Below are 19,291 nucleotides of genomic sequence, written 5' to 3'. Positions count from 1 at the left end.
AATTTATTTTATATATTTATTACATTATAATGAAATTGAATTGATTCGAGTTATTTTTTTAATGGTAGAATCAAAGTGTTCACCTACTTCTCGAAATATTACTATAAAGATATTAGTTAAAGATTAAAGTATCAACATGTATAATTTGACAAATAAATAAATTAAACATTCAAACTATTTAAATATTATTGAGTAATATTCTAGTATTTAAAAATATCATATTATGATCATATTATGAACCTATATAATTAGAAATAGTAAATAATTATAATAAAAAAATTAAAATTTAAAAAAAAATAAGTGTTATTGTTGGTGGGTTGAAGGTCAACCTACTTTCAACTCAACTCAAACCGGTTTAACCGGTTTAAGATGAGTTAAGTGAGTCGGGTTCAATTTAACCCACTTTTAAAAAGAATGAAATTATTAAAGAGTAATAAATCCTAAATTAACATAGCAATAGCAAAATGGGGAATTGTACCTAGTAATTGAAAAAGTAGATGAAAGATTAGTACTTGATCTTCTAAATGTAGAGCACCCGGACTCAATGAAGAATTCGTCTGTCAGCAAGTGCATGAGAGACAATATTGTTCTCTTTTTTTGGTAGATTATTTTAAAACATATCTAGCAAATATGTTTTACGTTGTCTCCTACAACGAACAACTAATGAATATTAGTTTTATATTCTTATCCAGAGAGACTAATGACATCTCAACATATTAAATATTCAAGTTCATCACAAACAGTTCACTAAACGATCGAACCCACCGTTAATCATAAACTCAAAATTACGTATTATCCATAAAATTAATATTCATATATTATATAATTGATACTATCAAATTATATAATTTATTAATTAATAATTTTTCTTTTACCTATAATTAAAAAAGAAAGAAAAGACACTTTTAACAAATTATAATGCGACTTCGATCCTAAATACAAAAACGCTCTTAAAATCTGGTTTGTCCCTAAATAGCGATTTCAACGTCAACATCTTCCTAACATTCATAATTTCTATGCTCACAATTCAACTTACTAATACAAAAAGATTAATGCAATCCCGATAATGAAACAGATCCCCATGCAATGACTCTAATTAATAATTGCTAATTATTCCAGCCAGCCTCAACTTGCATTCAACTTTTTCTTACTTTTGGTATTATACCACTTTCTCGGATTAATATCATAGCCATGCCAAACAAGAGACAAAGAACAAAATAATGTACGTAATAAATAGGAATGACAATTTGTTTACTCCTCGTCTCCATTAAAAGAATTTGCTTATTCCTGTTTAAACTAATTTACTATTTGTTCGGTTTAAAAGGATTAAATATTTATATTTAGAACTCACGTATATTTATTAAAAGTATTATTTAATATTCATTGTAGATTTCACAAAAATATTTGCAGGTACTGTTATTTTTTTTCTTTTTGCAATCCCTAAAAGTAATTTATAGGTGGTAGCGAATTGGTCTAGCAGAGTAATAATGAAAATTCTAAAACTAAATCATTCAGTATATTTGTTTCTTTTCTACTTATCCTATCATTTATATGTGTTTTCTATTAATCATTTTTTGTATTTTCTTCCTTAAATAAATTTAATAAATTGAGTTAAAATAATTAAATTTTAACATTTTTTAAGGTGAAAGAGTAAATTAGATTAAAATTTTAAATAAAAACTAATTCTAATTTTTACTGAAAACTAAATAATGAAAAACATATTTAACTCGTAATTTTAAAATAAAACATGAGATAATACAGGAATGAAAGCTAAAATCACATGAAAGTTGGTTGGGTGAGCCCATTTGATGATTTGCATTAAGTGGTTTAAATTAAAGATTAGATGGGTTTGGTTCAAAAACCAGAACCATCCAATCAATCCTTTTCTTGTTGTGGGCCATCATCTATGCATTTTTAACTTCTTTCCACTTTTTTTGCGTTGAATTAGGAATCAAATGTCAAATGCATCCATTAATTATCATCTCCCTCTCGCCCCAATTCTTTTTAATAACTCCTCATAAATGAAAAAAACATGTTTCATTTATCGCATAAAAACACTCAAGATCCATAAAACATGATAAATAAATATAAATATATATATATATATATATATATAATTTAAGAAAATATAATAAAAATGCGGACACATTAACTAATTATATATAATATGGTTTCTTTCCGGGTTTATTTTCTAAGAAAATTGGCTATTATTCTTATTATAGTAAATAATTAAAGTAATCATTTTGAACATTCATTTTAGGGTAAGCATGCACTCAATTGAGTCCAGATTTTTATTACTCTTACTTTATGGAGAATTTTGATCGGAACATTTCGAATGAATACAATAAAATCAGATAAAATAAACTATATAATATATTAAAATTATTTATATATAGTTAAAATGTAAGCTAAAATAAACATAAAACTTATGTTAATCCATATCTAACAAATAAATATTTTAAGAAAAAAGTATTATAAGTACAATTGAATTTTACAAAAAACACTTTTATTAAGTAGTTCTTTATTGTGTTGCGATGGTGTAGAACACCACTCAACCTCGTTTTAAAAATATACATGGCTATTATTTTTAAATTTAAAACACTTAAGTAAATAAGATTAAGTTCACAAAAATAAGAATACTACATATTTTAGATAAATAAGATTAATAAACATACTATACGTGTTAAATGGCAGATATTTATTAGCATGTTACCAAATTTTAGAAAAAGACTAACTCCACGTCACATTTTACATGGCTAGATGTCAAACTATGCTCATGTAAAACAAAAAGGATAAAGAAGGAACATAAACTTTAATACTATATTCCTAGTCTCATAAATTGATAATTAAAAAAAAATAGAAAAAAAATCTAGGAGTTGGGCTTTGTTCCCCACACCCTTGAGTGAGCGAGGCACGTGAGTTATGAATCTGTTTTTCATATTATGGGAGGCCCACCTTTAATCCAATTTTAAAATTCACTTTCTTCATTCTACACCCACTTTTATTTTTCATAAATAACATTCACACCCATCGCCATAAATAATATTCACACGGACCTTCAACCCACCGGAGCCTACAAATTCAAATATTACTATATGACATTAACTACTTACGACTAATAATCATAATAATATGTGAATAGTAACAAATTAAATAAATTAATATTACAGTAAGAATGTGTTATATTTAAGTAATATTCGTTTCCAACGTTTTTTTTTAAATTTTGGCTTGATTAAAATTAATTGGATAAGAAAAATAGGTTTCCCACATGCAACCGTTTGCATTGACTTTTGTTGGCTATCTCAGGACTAGTTAATTTTTTATTATCATTGATAAGCTATGTGAGAAAATTCTGTTTTTTTCATTTTTGGGAAGGCAGAAGTTAAGTATTTGACATTTTTTTTTTGTCGAAAAGGTTAAACAAAAATGGCAGTGGTGAAAAGCACAGAAAGACAATGTTTTGAGGGAAAAGGCAGAATCGTACAGTACAATCCGAGTCGAATCCGGACCCTCATTGTGAGGCATGTTCATGGGTCACCGTTCACCACCCTATTCATCAATCAAATAGAGAAAAAAAAGTCATTAATATTTTTCATGAAAATAATAAAATGAAACTTCTTCACATAAGAAATTAAATCTGTAATTATATATAAATGGTTACTTTGAATTGAATTTGAAAATAGTGTTAAAATTAGTAGTAAATAGTGATACTTTACTGCAGAAGCATTTTGATTTGATGATAGCATAGGCTAGGTAAGATACTTACTAAGTTTGTACTACTACACTACAAAATTAAATAATGGATAATGAATTTAATGCTATAAAATGCAGCCCCACTCACATTCTAAATTCACAGACACCGTTTTTACTTCACAAATTTACTCTTATTTTTATCTGACTCCTCACATGACAATCCTGCATCATACACCAACCAAAGGAATCTCACATATTTAATAAATAAATCAAACCCTCTCTCTCTCTTTCTCTCTCTGTTAACTCTCTCCCTCACTATTCCAATATCGCAAACTCCATTAAGAAAAAAGAAAACACTCTTTTTCTTTTCTCTACCCTTCTCGCTCTGTCTCTCTGTGTGCCCACTTGGGTATACTGGCTCTCCCAACCATGGAAGCTTTCACCTTGCTCAAATACTGGAGAGGCGGTGGCGCTCTCGGACTTCCACCTTCCTCCGACACTCCCTCTTCACGCGCCGCCTCCACCACCACTATCCTCACCGCCGTCGAAAACGAAAATGCAACCGACAGCGACGAAGACAACGACAACAACGACGATGGCCCCTTCTTCGACTTAGAGTTTACCGTTCCTGATGAAGACGCTAACGAAAATCCAAACGGTAACGACACCCGAGAAGACGAGGAAGACGAAGAAGAAGATATTAACATCGAGGAATCAGACGGCGAGAGAGAGTTTAAGTTCACTCTGTCGCCTTCGAGCAACGATCGTAGTGATCCCAACCTTTCGCTGTCTCCGTCGGAGGATCTGTTCTTCAAGGGAAAGCTGCTCCACGTGGACCCTTCCTCCTTCTCCTCCGAACCTAACTCCAAGCCTCAGTTCACCGCCTCCCTGCTAAAATCCGCCACCAAATTCCGCGTCTTCATGCTGGGCCTCAAAAAGCCCAAGCCCACTGACAAAGACAAGGACTCCAACACCAACACCAACACCACAACCACCACCAACAACAACAACGTTTCCGATTCCGCAAATCCAGAGGCCCACAAAGACAAGAAGCACTTCACCGTCAAATTCAAAGTGGAAGAGGTCCCCATCGTCTCTCTCTTCACCTCCAAAGGAAACAACAAAACCCAAAAACACACTTCCAATTCCAACGAACAACCACCACCGTCCGAAGAGAAGCGTTTCTCCAAAGAAGTCGTGCAAAAGTATTTCAAAATGGTTAAGCCTCTCTACGTCAGAGTCTCCCGCCGCTACGCCGACAAGCTCACCTTAAACTCCGCCGCTAAATCACCTCTTCCAACGCCCCCGGCCGAACCCGAACCTGTTGTCACCGCCGCCGCAGAAAGTAACCTCAAGACAACACAAACCCAAAAACTATCTGCAGGGCTTAGCGTCGTGTGTAAACATTTAGGGAAAAGCCGCTCGGCGTCTTCGGCTGTGGCGGCGGCTCCGCCGCCATTTGTGTCTTCGAAGCGGCGCGATGATTCGCTGTTGCAGCAGCAGGATGGAATTCAGGGTGCCATTTTACACTGCAAGAGATCCTTCAATGCCTCCAGAGCTGGTAATATATCAGTAATAGTAATTCATTTTGTATGTTTTTTTTTTTGCGACATTTAATGAATTAATTATAAGCAATGTTTGTTTGTACTTTGTCGAAACAGAGTGCGAGTCTTCTCAGCTTCCGCGTTCGGTGAGCCATCCATCGCACGAGATATCCATGAATGAAGGCAGTGAGAAGCGGCTTTCGACATGATAAAAGAAATGTTGGTTCCTTTGGAGTGTCACCACCGGCGGTGTCAGTGTAAAAAGGAGAATGTTATTACTTAGATTAGATTAGATTTTACACCACAAGGAAGTGAAAAAAGAAAAGAAAAGAAAAGGTAAAAGGAGAGTGGTGGGGCTGCATGATTTGTTCAGATGAACGAAGCTCGTCACCCATTAGCTTAGTGACTCTCTTTTTTCTTCCTTGGTAGTGTAAACTGTAAAGCTCTTTCCGATAAAGCGAAAGAAGAAACAGAGCTTTTCCGTGTATGTTTCTCTTGGACGTATCTCTATGTATCTATGTAATGTAGCTTCAGCCAGGCCACATCAAATACCACCCTAAATCTACTCCTCCTCCTCCTGTACAAATTGTTTTGCTTTACTTTGTGGGTACCATTGACTTCGTTCGTTGTTTTCCTTTGTTTTCGCTGATGGCTGAATAATCGATACTTTAAAAGGTGATTCGTGAGTGTGGACACAATTGGGTATTTCTAAACCCGGTGTAGTGGTCAAGGTGCGGGTAGAAAGAACGGGTTCCTCTAATAATTATTGCTGTTGATTTCATAAAGTTTGAAACTTTTAATAATATGAAGCATCATAGTTACTCGAGAGGAGCGAAAATGCGGTCAGAGAAGTGGGAAAGAGAGCGACATGAGCAGTGAAAGTTCGATTTTCTTTTGGGGAAGATAGGAAAAGAGTGTTTGAAGGAGGAAAAGAGAGTGAGGAGGGTGGATATGGAATTTAACACAGCATAATAAGGGCGTGAATGCGAGAAAGAGGCACGTTCTGTGCTGCGTTTGTTTGCATAAAAATAAATAAATAAAACTGGTTTGGGTCTTTGGCTCTGCAATGAATCACGTGTCTGAGGCTTAACCAGCAGGTATCGAAATTGGTGAAGCTGTGTGTGTTTTATTAAATTTGGTGCACCGATTCGTGTGTGTCGGGATATGGTGTCGTATATTCAATTTGTCTCTTTGTGTCACATTTGGAGCCCAAGATAAGATACCCCTAGCAAGGGCTCCCGCCACGTCATCCCCCTCCACCATCCGAGCCCAATGGGCCCTACTTAGCTTCATGATGGTGCTTTCTAGGGCCCGTGATTTGGACCCACTCGAAAACCCAGTTCCTGAAATCTTTCCCACCGCTTGCATACGTCATGATGTTAAACTTTGTCGTCATTTTGGTTTTAGAAGGGGACAAGTTAATAATATAATCCATGAGTGGGTACTTGGTAGAGTTTGAAAATGAGAGGATTGCAAGTATAATTTGGCTTTGACAGTTAAATTGCTTCTGTCTCCCGTTTCTAGGATCCATAACTTCTCCTGATTTAACATCTCTTGTATTTTCCTCTATCTTCCCATCAAATGTTTCCTTATTGTCACCAAAAACGTTTTCCGCTTCCATACACACTCGATCAATCATGGGATTCGTCATATTCGTCCATTAATTCTTAATCAAATAATGGATACCCAAATAATCATATACATTATTTCTGCATTAAATTAACCTGTTTTTCCATAAACTAAACTCCTCATGATTTATTTTGTTTATAATATTCGTAATAGCTCCTTTTACACTCCACGACTTCACGTTTCTGGTAAACATTTAATATATAGAATTTTAATATAATTATTTTTTTCTATATTTGGCAAGTTTTGTTTTTTCTTTCTTACTTTCAGCTTATTTCAAAGAAACTGCCTGTATTAATATTTCAAAACAATCTGCTCCGATGAAGATTTTCTTTATTAACATACTTTTTAAAATAATAATAATAATGCAAAAAGCGCTAACTTTCAAACCGTGTTCATTGCTATGAATTTTTATTATATTTTTACTGGCACAAATTTTTTTAAATATTTCACTAATGATTAAAACAATGATCATTTATTTATTCATTTTTTCTATTTTTAATAAAATATTTATTTTTTAATGATAATTGGTGATTAATAAAAAATCTGGAATGTTTTACGGTAATATCAGCAGTAATTAACATCACATTTATTTTACAGAATAAAAAAATGTAGTTTAAAATGTATTTCACTATATAAAGACAAGAGTATAAAGAACTTATATTTTTTTAAAACAAATGTTCAGGTTTTTTAAATTTCTCAAAATCTGTAAAATTATTTCAAATAATATAATTTAATATTTTATAATTTTACAAAGTTATATATTACAAAATCTTAATCATAAAAAGTTTTTAAGAAATCTTTTAGAAAATTACATTTTAACATATTTTTCTTATGGAAAAAAGTTTTTCAAATCTCAATGGAGTATAAATTTAAATGTGGCGAGATTTTTTTTTTCCTTACTATGAATAGCATTTCATTTTTGTCTTTTGCATATAACATCAGCCATCTAGTTTTATCTCTCGAATCTTTTTGAAAGACAACGAAAATGGTATTTCTTCCTTGGACAGCTGAAATGTGGTATCCAATTATTATACAATAGGTACTACTGGGCCTGTTGGACTTATTGGGCTTCCTCAACTATTCCCTTTACTTACTACGTATTTCCTATTGTGCTTTGCATTCTCACTCTTTTATTAATCTTATAAAGAACTTCTTGAAATTCGTATGTTATAACACTTACACCCTGTTTCGTTATATCAACGTGAAGTTGTTACACGAGTTACATGCATCTTCATGCTTAAAATGTTTCATTTAATTTATTTTTAATTTTTAGTAAAAATTATAATTAATTTATTTTTAAAATTTTAGTTTAATTTAATTTCTCAAATTTAAAGATGGGTGGATTTATTCATCTTAATCAAATTTAGTTAAATTAATTTAACATTTTAAACGTATTTCATGATAGCATTTTGAGTTGTTTACCGTATTTGACACATTTTCATTTCAATATTATCTGAGAAACACATCTGATATATCAAATAAAATTAAAAAAATTGATTAAAATAACTAATTTACATATTTTTAAATATGAGAGGTTAAATTAATCTAAAATTTTAAAAGAGACTAATTTTAATTTTCAGTGAAAGTAACAAATATTAGACTTTATTTCAATCAAGATATGAGTATGATTTTATTCAACACAGCTTTGGAAAAACATGTTCCTCTTTTTTAATTTAGTTACAATGAAATAGACATTAAACTGGAGAGATATATATGTTTGTAATTATGTTTTCAATGAATATTTCACGTATCAGATTCAATCGGAACAAAATTAAGAAAAAAAAAGTACACAAAAATATAAATTTAAGTTGTAAATATTTTAAATATATTAAATATAGCTAACAAAAATGGAAAGACTAAAATCATGAATAAGAAATTAAGAAATTAAGAAAAGATAATACTGCAAATCTAAAAGAAAATGAGAAATTCCCTTTTATACGCGGTTTGCTGAAAGATAACTTTTAAAACTTAAAGACTCTCCTTTATCTTCAACTTTTGTATTCCATTAAAAAATGACAACCTTGCTCCTTGAATTCTTTCATGATTTGGACAGACCCTACAAACTTCATGTGAGCTAAGAAATCGTAAATGACTTTTAGTATTGCGGGTATTGGTTGCTATATTTCGGTTGAATTAATTGCAAGTTTAATAATTGATGGTGGAAACAAAAATATACTCAATAAAGCAATTAGAATCCGTTTATTCATAAACATTTAACTTTTTTTTCCCATAACTCATTGCACTCATTAAAAATTAATGTCTACTTGTGTATCCAATTATCTATATATGTTATTGATTAAAATAATGTACTGGTATAAATAATTTTTTATTATAAATCTTGGAATAATATATGAATCATCTCTCATGATAATAAAAAAAATAAACAAAGAAAAATTTATCAGGAAATAATTTTATCTTCAAAAACCAGCAAAAACATAAACATGTAAAAAAAATCATAAGAAAAATCACAGGTAATTTTCCTAGCAAATATTTAGGAATTGTAATCTGAAGGGAAATTTAACACCTGTGAAATCTTCACGTGAATAATTTTGATGAAATCTTCTAATCCATGAAATCCAAAAAATTACAATTTGGAGGTAAGTTTACCATGTGTAAGAAAATGTTCATACAATTAATAGTTAGTAGAAAATCTTGAAGGGAATGCATGAGAAAAAATAGCATAATTGTAGTAATAATAACTACTAAGATAAAGTTATAGAGAAAAATTCAAAAATTAAAAAGTAAAAATGTATTTAGTCTGGAATGATTTAACAATTGTGTAGAAAAAGCGATACAAAGAAAGAATGATAAAATAACCTTAGCATCGGAAGTTTTGGTTGGAAAAAGAGGTGAAGTCGAGGTTGATGGTGCAAGACACTTGAATGGTCTTTCTCTTCTTTAGCAGCTTGAACGTGTGCAGTGTACCACTCAATTTTGCGTAGCTTCTGAGTTTGAGCATGTGTGAGTTGGTAGAATCAGTTAGATCTGGCTTTACCAATTCCTTCGTCCCGAAACTCATGTGAACCTTCAAGTCCATATCTCTGGTTTCCATGGCCTCCACTGTGGCAGCTTTGATTTTGGAAACACCAACACATTCACCGGAATTCTCATACCTCACACTCACGGTGCTCTTCTGGTAATCGAAGGAGACAAATTTAGGGCTGGTGAGGATGACACGAGCGACTATGGTGACATTGAAGGGAGAAGTTGAAGAAACGTTATGATAATTATTAGTACTGTTCATCAACCTTGCTGATTTGAATTCAATTTTGGGATCTTCCATGTGCGACATCAAAAGTGCAAGAATAAGGCAAATGAACATCATCATCACAAAGATTACCAGACTGTACACGAAACATTTGCTGATTTTTCTTTCTCTTTTCCGCGACGAGAACCCTGCAATCAGTTCCTCTGTTGAGATATTTCTTGCATATCTGCTTCCTGGATTTGAGGACGACCTTCCCGTCATTTCTGACATTTTCTTTTCTTCTTTCACAATCTCAAACTTTATATTTCTATGCCAGATTTCGTTTTCGCCAGTGTGGAGAGAAACTTCAAATATAAACTCCTTTTGTGTTGTGGAGAGAGTGGGAGAGACTTTTCACACTAATGCCTTTTTTCATTCTTAAATTTAAATCCTTAATTTCTTTTTTCACACACTCATGATTTTTTATTTATTTACTCCTTTTCTTTTTCTCGTCTTTCTTGGTCTAATAACTGTAATATTATTCGATAGAGTATCGAATAAATTCTGTAATCATTGTACTCTACTTTTCCCTTTTTTTTTCTGTTATAATTATTATTCTTCACAATATTCACTTCTGTTGTATTATTATAATTTTTGCTCACCATAATTTTTCGATTGTTGAGTCTCGAGTAGACTGTTTAAGAACTTCAACTTCAATACTCTATTTTAGAATAATATTTTATTATTTTATTTTCCTTTTTTAAGTGATTCTGTTAGGGACTGTCTTTTCTGAATGAATACATCTGAAAAAAATAAAATCGTTCGCATTATTTGCACTTCTTTCACAACTTAAAATAATGATTGAAAATTAAAATTGGGAAAGTTACATTTTCAAAAGATTGCTCGGGCAAAGAATAAAATATTAGAATGTGTTTGTTTTTATTTAGACAGGTGTCGAATGTTTAAGAAATTCGTTCATATATTTTTTAGCGAATCAATCATCATTAATAGTGATCATTTGTGAAAGCAATTCCCGAGTGACATATTGTTTACTATAATGCATGCACTAATATTAATGTTTTTAATTAATAATAAAGCTTTAGGTATTCTAATTTCTTCTCACAAGTAACTAATAAATTAATTAGTTTGCAACTTTATCTTTTATATTATATATGCATGGTGACACAGAAAGTGTAAGATCCATGTTTGCTCCTTCAAATACATGGGTTGCTTTCTTGTCATTTACACAGAGTGAATATTTATCTATGACCCCACTAATTTTAGCATTTTCTACCAATTTATTATTTTTGCCTCCAAAGTTGTTTATAACTTGCCCACTCATAAAATGTATTAAATAGTGTGGAGGTTAAAATGTCTTGCCTTTTATTTTTTTATTTTTTATTTATGTTTAAAAGATTTATTTTGACTATAACTCTCAGATGCAAATTATGTTTATCTATTTTGACACGGTTTTTTTTTTACTAATTCAAAACTTAAAAATTGTCCAATTTAAAATTATAGACTAACTATGGTTTTAGTCTTTAAATTAATATATGAAATTAGAATTCTTATTTGAATGAAACTTTAATATTTTGTTGCATAATTTTTTTTTAAATTAATAAAATATTTTTAATATAACGATTTTAACGTTTTTTTAATTGTTAAATGATGTTTATACTATTAGACAAATTCAAACTTAAATTTCAAATTAGAATACCACTTATTAGGTAAAAAAATTTAACTTCCTCATATTAAAAGATATATTTTAAAGCTTGAAGATAAAAATATATTAAAATTTAAAATAAAAGCTAATTTCAAATCCAAAAGTTTAGAAAGACTAAAACCATCAATAAGAGATAAAGAAAAGATAATACTGCAAACTTAAAAAAAAAAAAAAAAAAAATCCTTTCACAAGGGGTTTGCTGAAAAATAACTTTTAAGATTTAAAAACTCTCCTTTTCTTCAACTTTTATATTCCATTAAAAAATGGCAAGCTTCTTCATTGAATCTATTCATGGTCCTTTATTGGACAGACCTAAAATATTCTTGTAAGCTAAGCAATGGTAAATCACTTTACTAGCATCGGAGTATTACTTGTTTATATTTCAAATGAATCGATTGAAAATTTAACAATTGAGAATGAAAACTTATAGTGCAATGATATTTTAAATTACGTCACCTATCCTTGTTTAATTGATACTTTAATATACTTTATTGATATTTATTAATAAAATATATATTTAATTTATAAAATTATAGTAAATTACAAGATAATTTTTAAATAATAACAAATTTTATTGATAAAAATAATCAGTCATTATAATAACTAATTTATAAATTAAATATTATTGACAATTAAAATAATTTAAAAAATTATAATATGTCTATAAATTGATAACTAAAATAATTTATATTATAAATTGATTTTTAAATTGGACATTAACATTTGTTATCAATGTTTTCATTACCAAAATAAGTAGTTTCTAAGTAAGAAATTGATCTTTAAGATATTTTTAGTTACTAAAATTAGTCATTTTTTTTGCAATGATACTTGAATAATGACAGTAATTTATATTTTTTATGTTGAAGACTTTAATACATATGATTTTAATTTGGATTTACACAATAATAATTATATATTTATTATATTTTTAAGAATTATAACATTTTTTTCAATATTCATATATCACATATTATATCTTAATATTTTTAGAATAAATATATCTACGTATACAACGTGTTATATTCTATCAATGTATTGTATCTTGTATCATATTTATGCAAGTGAATATAAACATATATCCAAGAAAACAATCTTAGAATCCGTTTACTCATAATTTGATTTATTTTTTCTGTAATACATTGTATTCATTAAAGTTAATGTCTGCAATTTAAATTTGTTCTCAATAAATTAATATTTCAGTTAACGCTTTGCGCGTGTGTATCCAATGATCTATTAATGAATTTTAGAATAATATACGAATCATCTCTTATTTTAAAAAAAAAACAATAAACAAAGAAAAAAATTTCTTTAACATAAAAATTTGTTAAGAAATTAATTTATCTTCAAAAAACATAAACATGTACAAAAAATATAAAAAAAAATCACAGGTAACTTTGTCGCAAATTAAATCCAAATAAGTTGTAATTAGAAATGAAATTTAATCCTAATATTCACGTGGATCATTTTCAAATCCCCTGTAAAATCCAAAAAATTACAACCTGGAAGTAAATTATAAAAAAGATGTTGATATAATGAATGATTTGTAGAAAATGTTGAACAAAATGCATAATTCATAAAATGAAGTTACATTTTTCCAGCTCTAGCCCTCACAAATGAAGAAGCAATGATAATGATGATTATGGCCACAAGAACGAACACACCAAACACGAAACATATGTTATCTTCTCTTTCTTCGTCTTCTTCTCTTTTTAACTCTGCGATCCGTTCCTCTGTTGCGATGTTGTTGCTTACAGATATGGATTCCTCTGTTGTTGTTCCGCTCGCACATCTGCTGCATGGTGAATTTGGCAAAGACCTTTCTTTCATTTCTGCCATTTCTTTTCTTCTTTCACACTTTTTTCACAATTCCTGACTCCAGATTTTTATTATCGCCACTGTGTGGAAAAATCTGAAACATAAACTCCTTTTATTTTCTGATGAATACATGTCTAGTTATATATAGAACCAAGAAGAGACTTTTCACACTCATGCCTTCTTTCCTTTTTAAATTTAAATTCTTAATTACTTTTTTTTACACACTCATCATTTCTTATTCGTTGGAATACCGAATAAAATAAATTATGTCCATTTGTAAATTCTAGTTTCACAATTTATCGATATAATTTTCGTCACCATAAGTTTCGATTGTATAATATAAATTGTTTCTATGACGTGTGAGCTTAGAGTAGACTGTTTAAGAACTTTAATTTCAATATTCTATTTTAGAATAGTATTTTTTTACTTTTTTTTCCCTTTTTAAGTGATTCTGTTCAGGACTCATTTCTAAATGAATATATTTGAAAAAATAAAAATTATTTGCATTTCCCTTTTTATCCCTTACTTAAAAATAGTAATTGAAAATTAAAATTAGGGAAATTGCTTTTCAAAAGAAAAATATTTTCTTTTGAATGTGCACATCTTTTATATATTATATTATATTATTTTGTTTCTCAGCTACTGTATTTTCATAGGTAATTCCTGAGTGACATAGACACAATATTTAATATTTGTTTTTGCCTCCAAAGTTGTTTATAATTTGCACACTCATAAAATGTATTAAATAATTTTGAGTGCCTTGCTTTTTATTTTTTAGTTTTTTTATTTATGTTTAAAGATTTATTTTTACTTGTTAATTCTCATATAAATTACTTTTGTCTATGTTTAGACAATTTGTTTTCTTTATTAATTCAAAACTTAAAATTTGTCCAATTTAAAACTATTTATATTTTGAGGTAACTTTAGAAAGAATAATACATTCTTGATATAATTGAGGATGGTTATTGATGATATCGAAACTTAATTAACGTCACTCACAACCACACTCTTCAACTAAGTGTACATATTAGATGTAGCAGAAAAAACAAGTAGAAAAATACAGTAAGTTCAAAAAGATTCAAATCAAACAAGATGCCCTTTTATAATATATTTGCAACTGTTATTTTTATTAATTATTCTAATAAAATTAATGTTAGATATCACCACTATTATTTTTTATTAATTATTATATTCTTTATCAAATGTAATAGATTTAATGTAGTTTTTTTTTTATAAAACACATATGCCTCAAAATAAATTTGAAAGTCTAAATAAAATCTTATCATTTATGAAACATAATTTAAAATATATTGTTTGCAAATTTAAATTTAAATTATATATAAAATAAAGTTTTTATGAACTAATTCCACTGTGTATTGCAATATAAAATTCTTCAAAATTTTAAAAATATTTTTAAATTGTAAACTTCATTCCTCAGTACACTATCCACATAATCTATTCACGGGATCATTACAATCATTACTAACAATTAAAATAAAGATAAGTCCAAAATCAATCACGATGAATATAACTATATATATATATATAACATCTTACATAAAATTTTCAATTAGCATAAACTATTTAATAGATTTATTTAATTAATTCTTTATTTTTTATGAAATCAAGATTTTAAGTAAGTTTTGATATTAAAATTCAGTTATACTTTTTATATGACTAAAAAAGGTTTGAGAAATCTTCTACATAGTACTTCTCAAATCAAAATTGCACATAATATATGCTCTTACTAAATAAAAGTCATGAACTCTCTTTAATAATAAAAGTTTCACATATTACCTCCTAAAATTTCATTCGCAATACATATTAACCATTATGATTTATATATATAGATATATATATTATCAAGAAGTATGTTTGGGAAACCTTAATATCCACATGCTTATTAACTAAATGGCAATGAACACATGCAATAAGACTAATTGTTTCTTACTAAATAAATATCATGACCAATAAAGAAATAGATTGGGTAATCCTCTCCTTATACAATATAGTTTGCATGGTCTAATCATTCATCATGAAAATCCCTACAATAATATACACACTAACAATCAATAATATATATTAAAAATGCAAGTTATTATATATGAACAACAACCAACAATTTAATACATTAACCACAACAATTTAATGTATTTTAAGCACACAAATTTAATGTATTTTAAGCACAACAATATAATATATTTTAAGCTTAACAATAATTTGTATTAATATTATCAATAATTCACATCATCACCAATAATGAAATACGATCAACAAATTATTTAAATAAAATAAAATATATTTTTTTACAAGACAATTTTATTTGCTTGAGAAAATTTAGAACAAAATCTAAATTTAAGGTCAACAAAATTAATTTCTTAAAATAATTTTACTAATAATAACTAAAGTACATAATAAAAATCAAATTCAACGTATATTTTACAAATATTTTTTTTTCAGATAATTTTCTTCTAAAGTTACACCACTAAGATAATTTCTTTCCATTTCTTACTATATTTGTTTACACTAAATCATATAATAGTCTCATTCAATATATCAAATTATTTCACACCTGATAAAAATGAAATCCTAAAAAAAATCCTAGTAAACTGAATCGTATATATAATTTAATGTAATGAAATCGTAATACATTCACTCCTTTTAAATGATTATTACATCATCAAAACAACCATCTAAATAATTTTAACAGCACCACTGTTAACTAACTATCGACCTCCATAGCCATACATATATATATATATATATATATATATATATATATATATATATATATAATTTAAAAAATAAAATATTAATTACAGTGCAAGTCTTATACCATTTGTTTATATAAAATTAGGAGTAAAAAAATGTTTCAGAAAGATAAAAAAAATAACGAAAACTAAATTAAGATATCACAACATATCATTATAATTGGTTTTGCCTTGTAGAGAATAAATAAATTTAAACAATTACTCTATTTCTAATATACAGTGATGATTTGCGGAAAAAAATGTTAAAATACTTTATACGAATAATGATTAATATATATTATATCAATCAATGTTAAGATTATGTATGTTATATAAATGAGGATACACCTCACGACAAACCATGAGCAATTTTTTTATTATTATTATTTCCTTAGGTGGTAAATGATTTTCCATCGTACTCTGTACAATGTAAAGCTATTTTAGTACGTGCTACTTAGCATCTTTAATAATATTTCAACCTTTTCTTATATATGGTTTTTAACTCGGATTTTGTTGTGAAATCTAATTGTAAAATTTAGGTTAAAATACTCCGTTGGTCCTCGTTTTTGTAGCAAAATCTCAATTTGGTCCTCGTATTTTTATTGGTCTCAATTAGGTCCTCATTTTTGTAAATTAGTATCAATTAGGTCATTTTCGTTAGTAGAGAACTAACACCGTTAAGTAGGTGCCACGTGTCAGCTTCTCATTTTTTTGAATTTTTTTTATTTTTTTTTAAATTTTTTTTAAATTTTTTTTTAATTTTTTTTTTAAAAATATTTATGCCACATGTCACTTCTGTAATGTGCCACGTGTCAATCTAATATGGTGACATGTGTCAAATTAATGTATGAATCTCAATTTGGTCCTCATATTTGTTAATTTGATTTGATTTCAGTCCCAAATTTTTTTAAAATAATTTTAATTTTATATGCTCCAAATTTAGAACAAATTTAATTTTTTTATAAATGTAATGATGATACTTTTATTACAAGTGATATTTCTATTACATATTTTTAACAACATTTAATTTATTTAAATTTATATTTTACATTAAACTTTATTTAAATTTTATTTTAAAATTATAAATATATAAATTAATAAATTTATATTCGAAATATTTGTATAATATTCAATATCAACAATATTTTAGAGTTGGCTTAAAAATAAAAATTTTATAAATTCAAATTTAAAATTTTAAAATAATTTTATAAAAAATTAAAATAAATATATTTAAAATTTTAATATTAAATATAATTAATATTATTAAAATATTTAATAAAAATAATCATAACATTATATAAAAGTAAAATTTGGTCTAAATTTGGATTGCCCAAAATTGAAATTTTTTTAAAAAAGTTGGGACTCAAATCAAATCAATTTAACAACTATGAGGACCAAATTGAGATTCATACATTAATTTGACACGTGTCACCATATTAGATTGACACATGGCACATCACAGAAGTGACACGTGGCATAAATATTTTTTTAAAAAAAAATTAAAAAATTTTAAAAAAAATTAAAAATTAAAAAAAATTAAAAAAAAATAAAAAATTCAAACGAGGAGTTGACACGTGGCACCTACTTAACGGTGTTAGTTCTCTACTAACGGAAAGTACCTAATTGATACTAATTTACAAAAATGAGGACCTAATTGAGACTAATAAAAATACGATGACCAAATTAAGATTCTGCAACAAAAACGATGACCAACGGAGTATTTTAACCTAAAATTTAAGTTAAATATATTTATAAAATTATCAAACTCAGTAGAGTAGAGGACTTACTAAACTAAACTCACACCGTGCTTATGTAAACAATACTACTATATATAAAGATGAAGGCTGATTTATTTCCCTAATATCTGTGTTTATATAATTTATTTAATTTGATCTCTATATTATTAAAATTTTGAATAATTTTTTTTCTTTAAAAAATTAATGTCTATTTGATGTCTTCTGTCAATGAATATAAATAACCTTATTAAACAGTTTAATAAAAATAACTAAATCGATGATAATGTCAAAATTTAGAAATTTAATTGAAACTTACAGGACCAAAATTCTACATTGCTAAAAAAAGAAACTACAATGATAAAATTAAAGTCTATAACAAAACATTGCAAATAAGATAATTAAAAACAAGAGATTAAATGCACTTAATTAAGACAACGAAATGAAAACGAAGGCAAAGAAAAAAATGAAAACTGTCACAAACCAGGAAAAAAAAGTTACTATTAGCATTGAATATCCTGAAGTAGGTGGGAGGTGAAGTTGAGCTTCATAGCACAAGCCATTTCGATGCTCTTTTTGACGTTCATAATCTTCAGAAAACGAACCGTGCCACTAAATTTGGCGTAGCTGGTGAGATTCAACGTCCCTGAATTCATGTCACCGGAAAAATTTCCGGTGACGGGTACCTGAGCGGACCTCAAATCAACGGTAACATTGATTTGTTTGGTTTTTCTGAAACTCACTTTGTCACCGTTGATGGGTGTATCACCAATCTTCGCACCCGCATAGAGCACACTCATGCTGCTATTGTCGTAAGTGAAGACACCGAAATTAGGGTTTTGGATGGTCATAAAGATGATGAGGGTGGCGTTGAAGGAAGGTGATGATGATGGTGAAGCGTTGTGAGTGATTTTGTTGGACGTAGCTGATCTTATTTTGGCACGTGGCTCCCTCACACGCATTATAGACGCCAAAAGCAGTAGAAGTGCACATAAGATGACGAAGGAAGCGAGAACGCATACGAAACATTTAGCACTTCTTCCTCGTTCCTTCTTCTTATCGTACATGGTTATCGATGTTTGATGTCTTGAATAAGAATGTTTGTCTGAATAGGTAGGTATAGAGAATTGGTGTTTTACTTCTCAGTTTTATGTGGAAATGAAGGTGTTGAGAATTTATTGCTTTTGAAGTAACAGGGAACAGCAAACTCTTAAGGA

General features: G+C 28.4%; 3 protein-coding genes across 3 annotated transcripts; 1 reads left to right on the top strand and 2 right to left on the bottom strand.

Annotated features, from left to right (window-relative positions):
- Positions 1-3,918: 3,918 nt before the first annotated feature.
- On the top strand, positions 3,919-5,872 carry LOC114167097 (probable membrane-associated kinase regulator 2). The gene is made up of 2 exons (XM_028052049.1): positions 3,919-5,254; positions 5,355-5,872. The coding sequence occupies exons 1-2, from the start codon at positions 4,123-4,125 to the stop codon at positions 5,444-5,446; spliced, it is 1,224 nt and encodes a 407-aa protein (XP_027907850.1). The 5' UTR covers positions 3,919-4,122; the 3' UTR covers positions 5,447-5,872.
- A 3,812-nt stretch (positions 5,873-9,684) lies between these two features.
- Positions 9,685-10,335, bottom strand: LOC114174641 (late embryogenesis abundant protein At1g64065-like). Its single transcript, XM_028059468.1, has one exon. It carries the CDS (start codon positions 10,333-10,335, stop codon positions 9,685-9,687), a length of 651 nt encoding a protein of 216 aa, XP_027915269.1.
- Positions 10,336-18,456: 8,121 nt separating this feature from the next.
- LOC114174669 (late embryogenesis abundant protein At1g64065) lies at positions 18,457-19,291 on the bottom strand. Its single transcript, XM_028059495.1, has one exon. The coding sequence runs from the start codon at positions 19,139-19,141 to the stop codon at positions 18,578-18,580; it is 564 nt and encodes a 187-aa protein (XP_027915296.1). The 5' UTR covers positions 19,142-19,291; the 3' UTR covers positions 18,457-18,577.

This window comes from Vigna unguiculata, chromosome 2, assembly GCF_004118075.2.
Source record: "Vigna unguiculata cultivar IT97K-499-35 chromosome 2, ASM411807v1, whole genome shotgun sequence".
NCBI classification, from domain to species: Eukaryota; Viridiplantae; Streptophyta; class Magnoliopsida; order Fabales; family Fabaceae; genus Vigna; species Vigna unguiculata.
The sequence above is the reverse complement of the archived record's forward strand: the minus strand, read 5'-3'. Positions and strand labels throughout refer to the sequence as shown.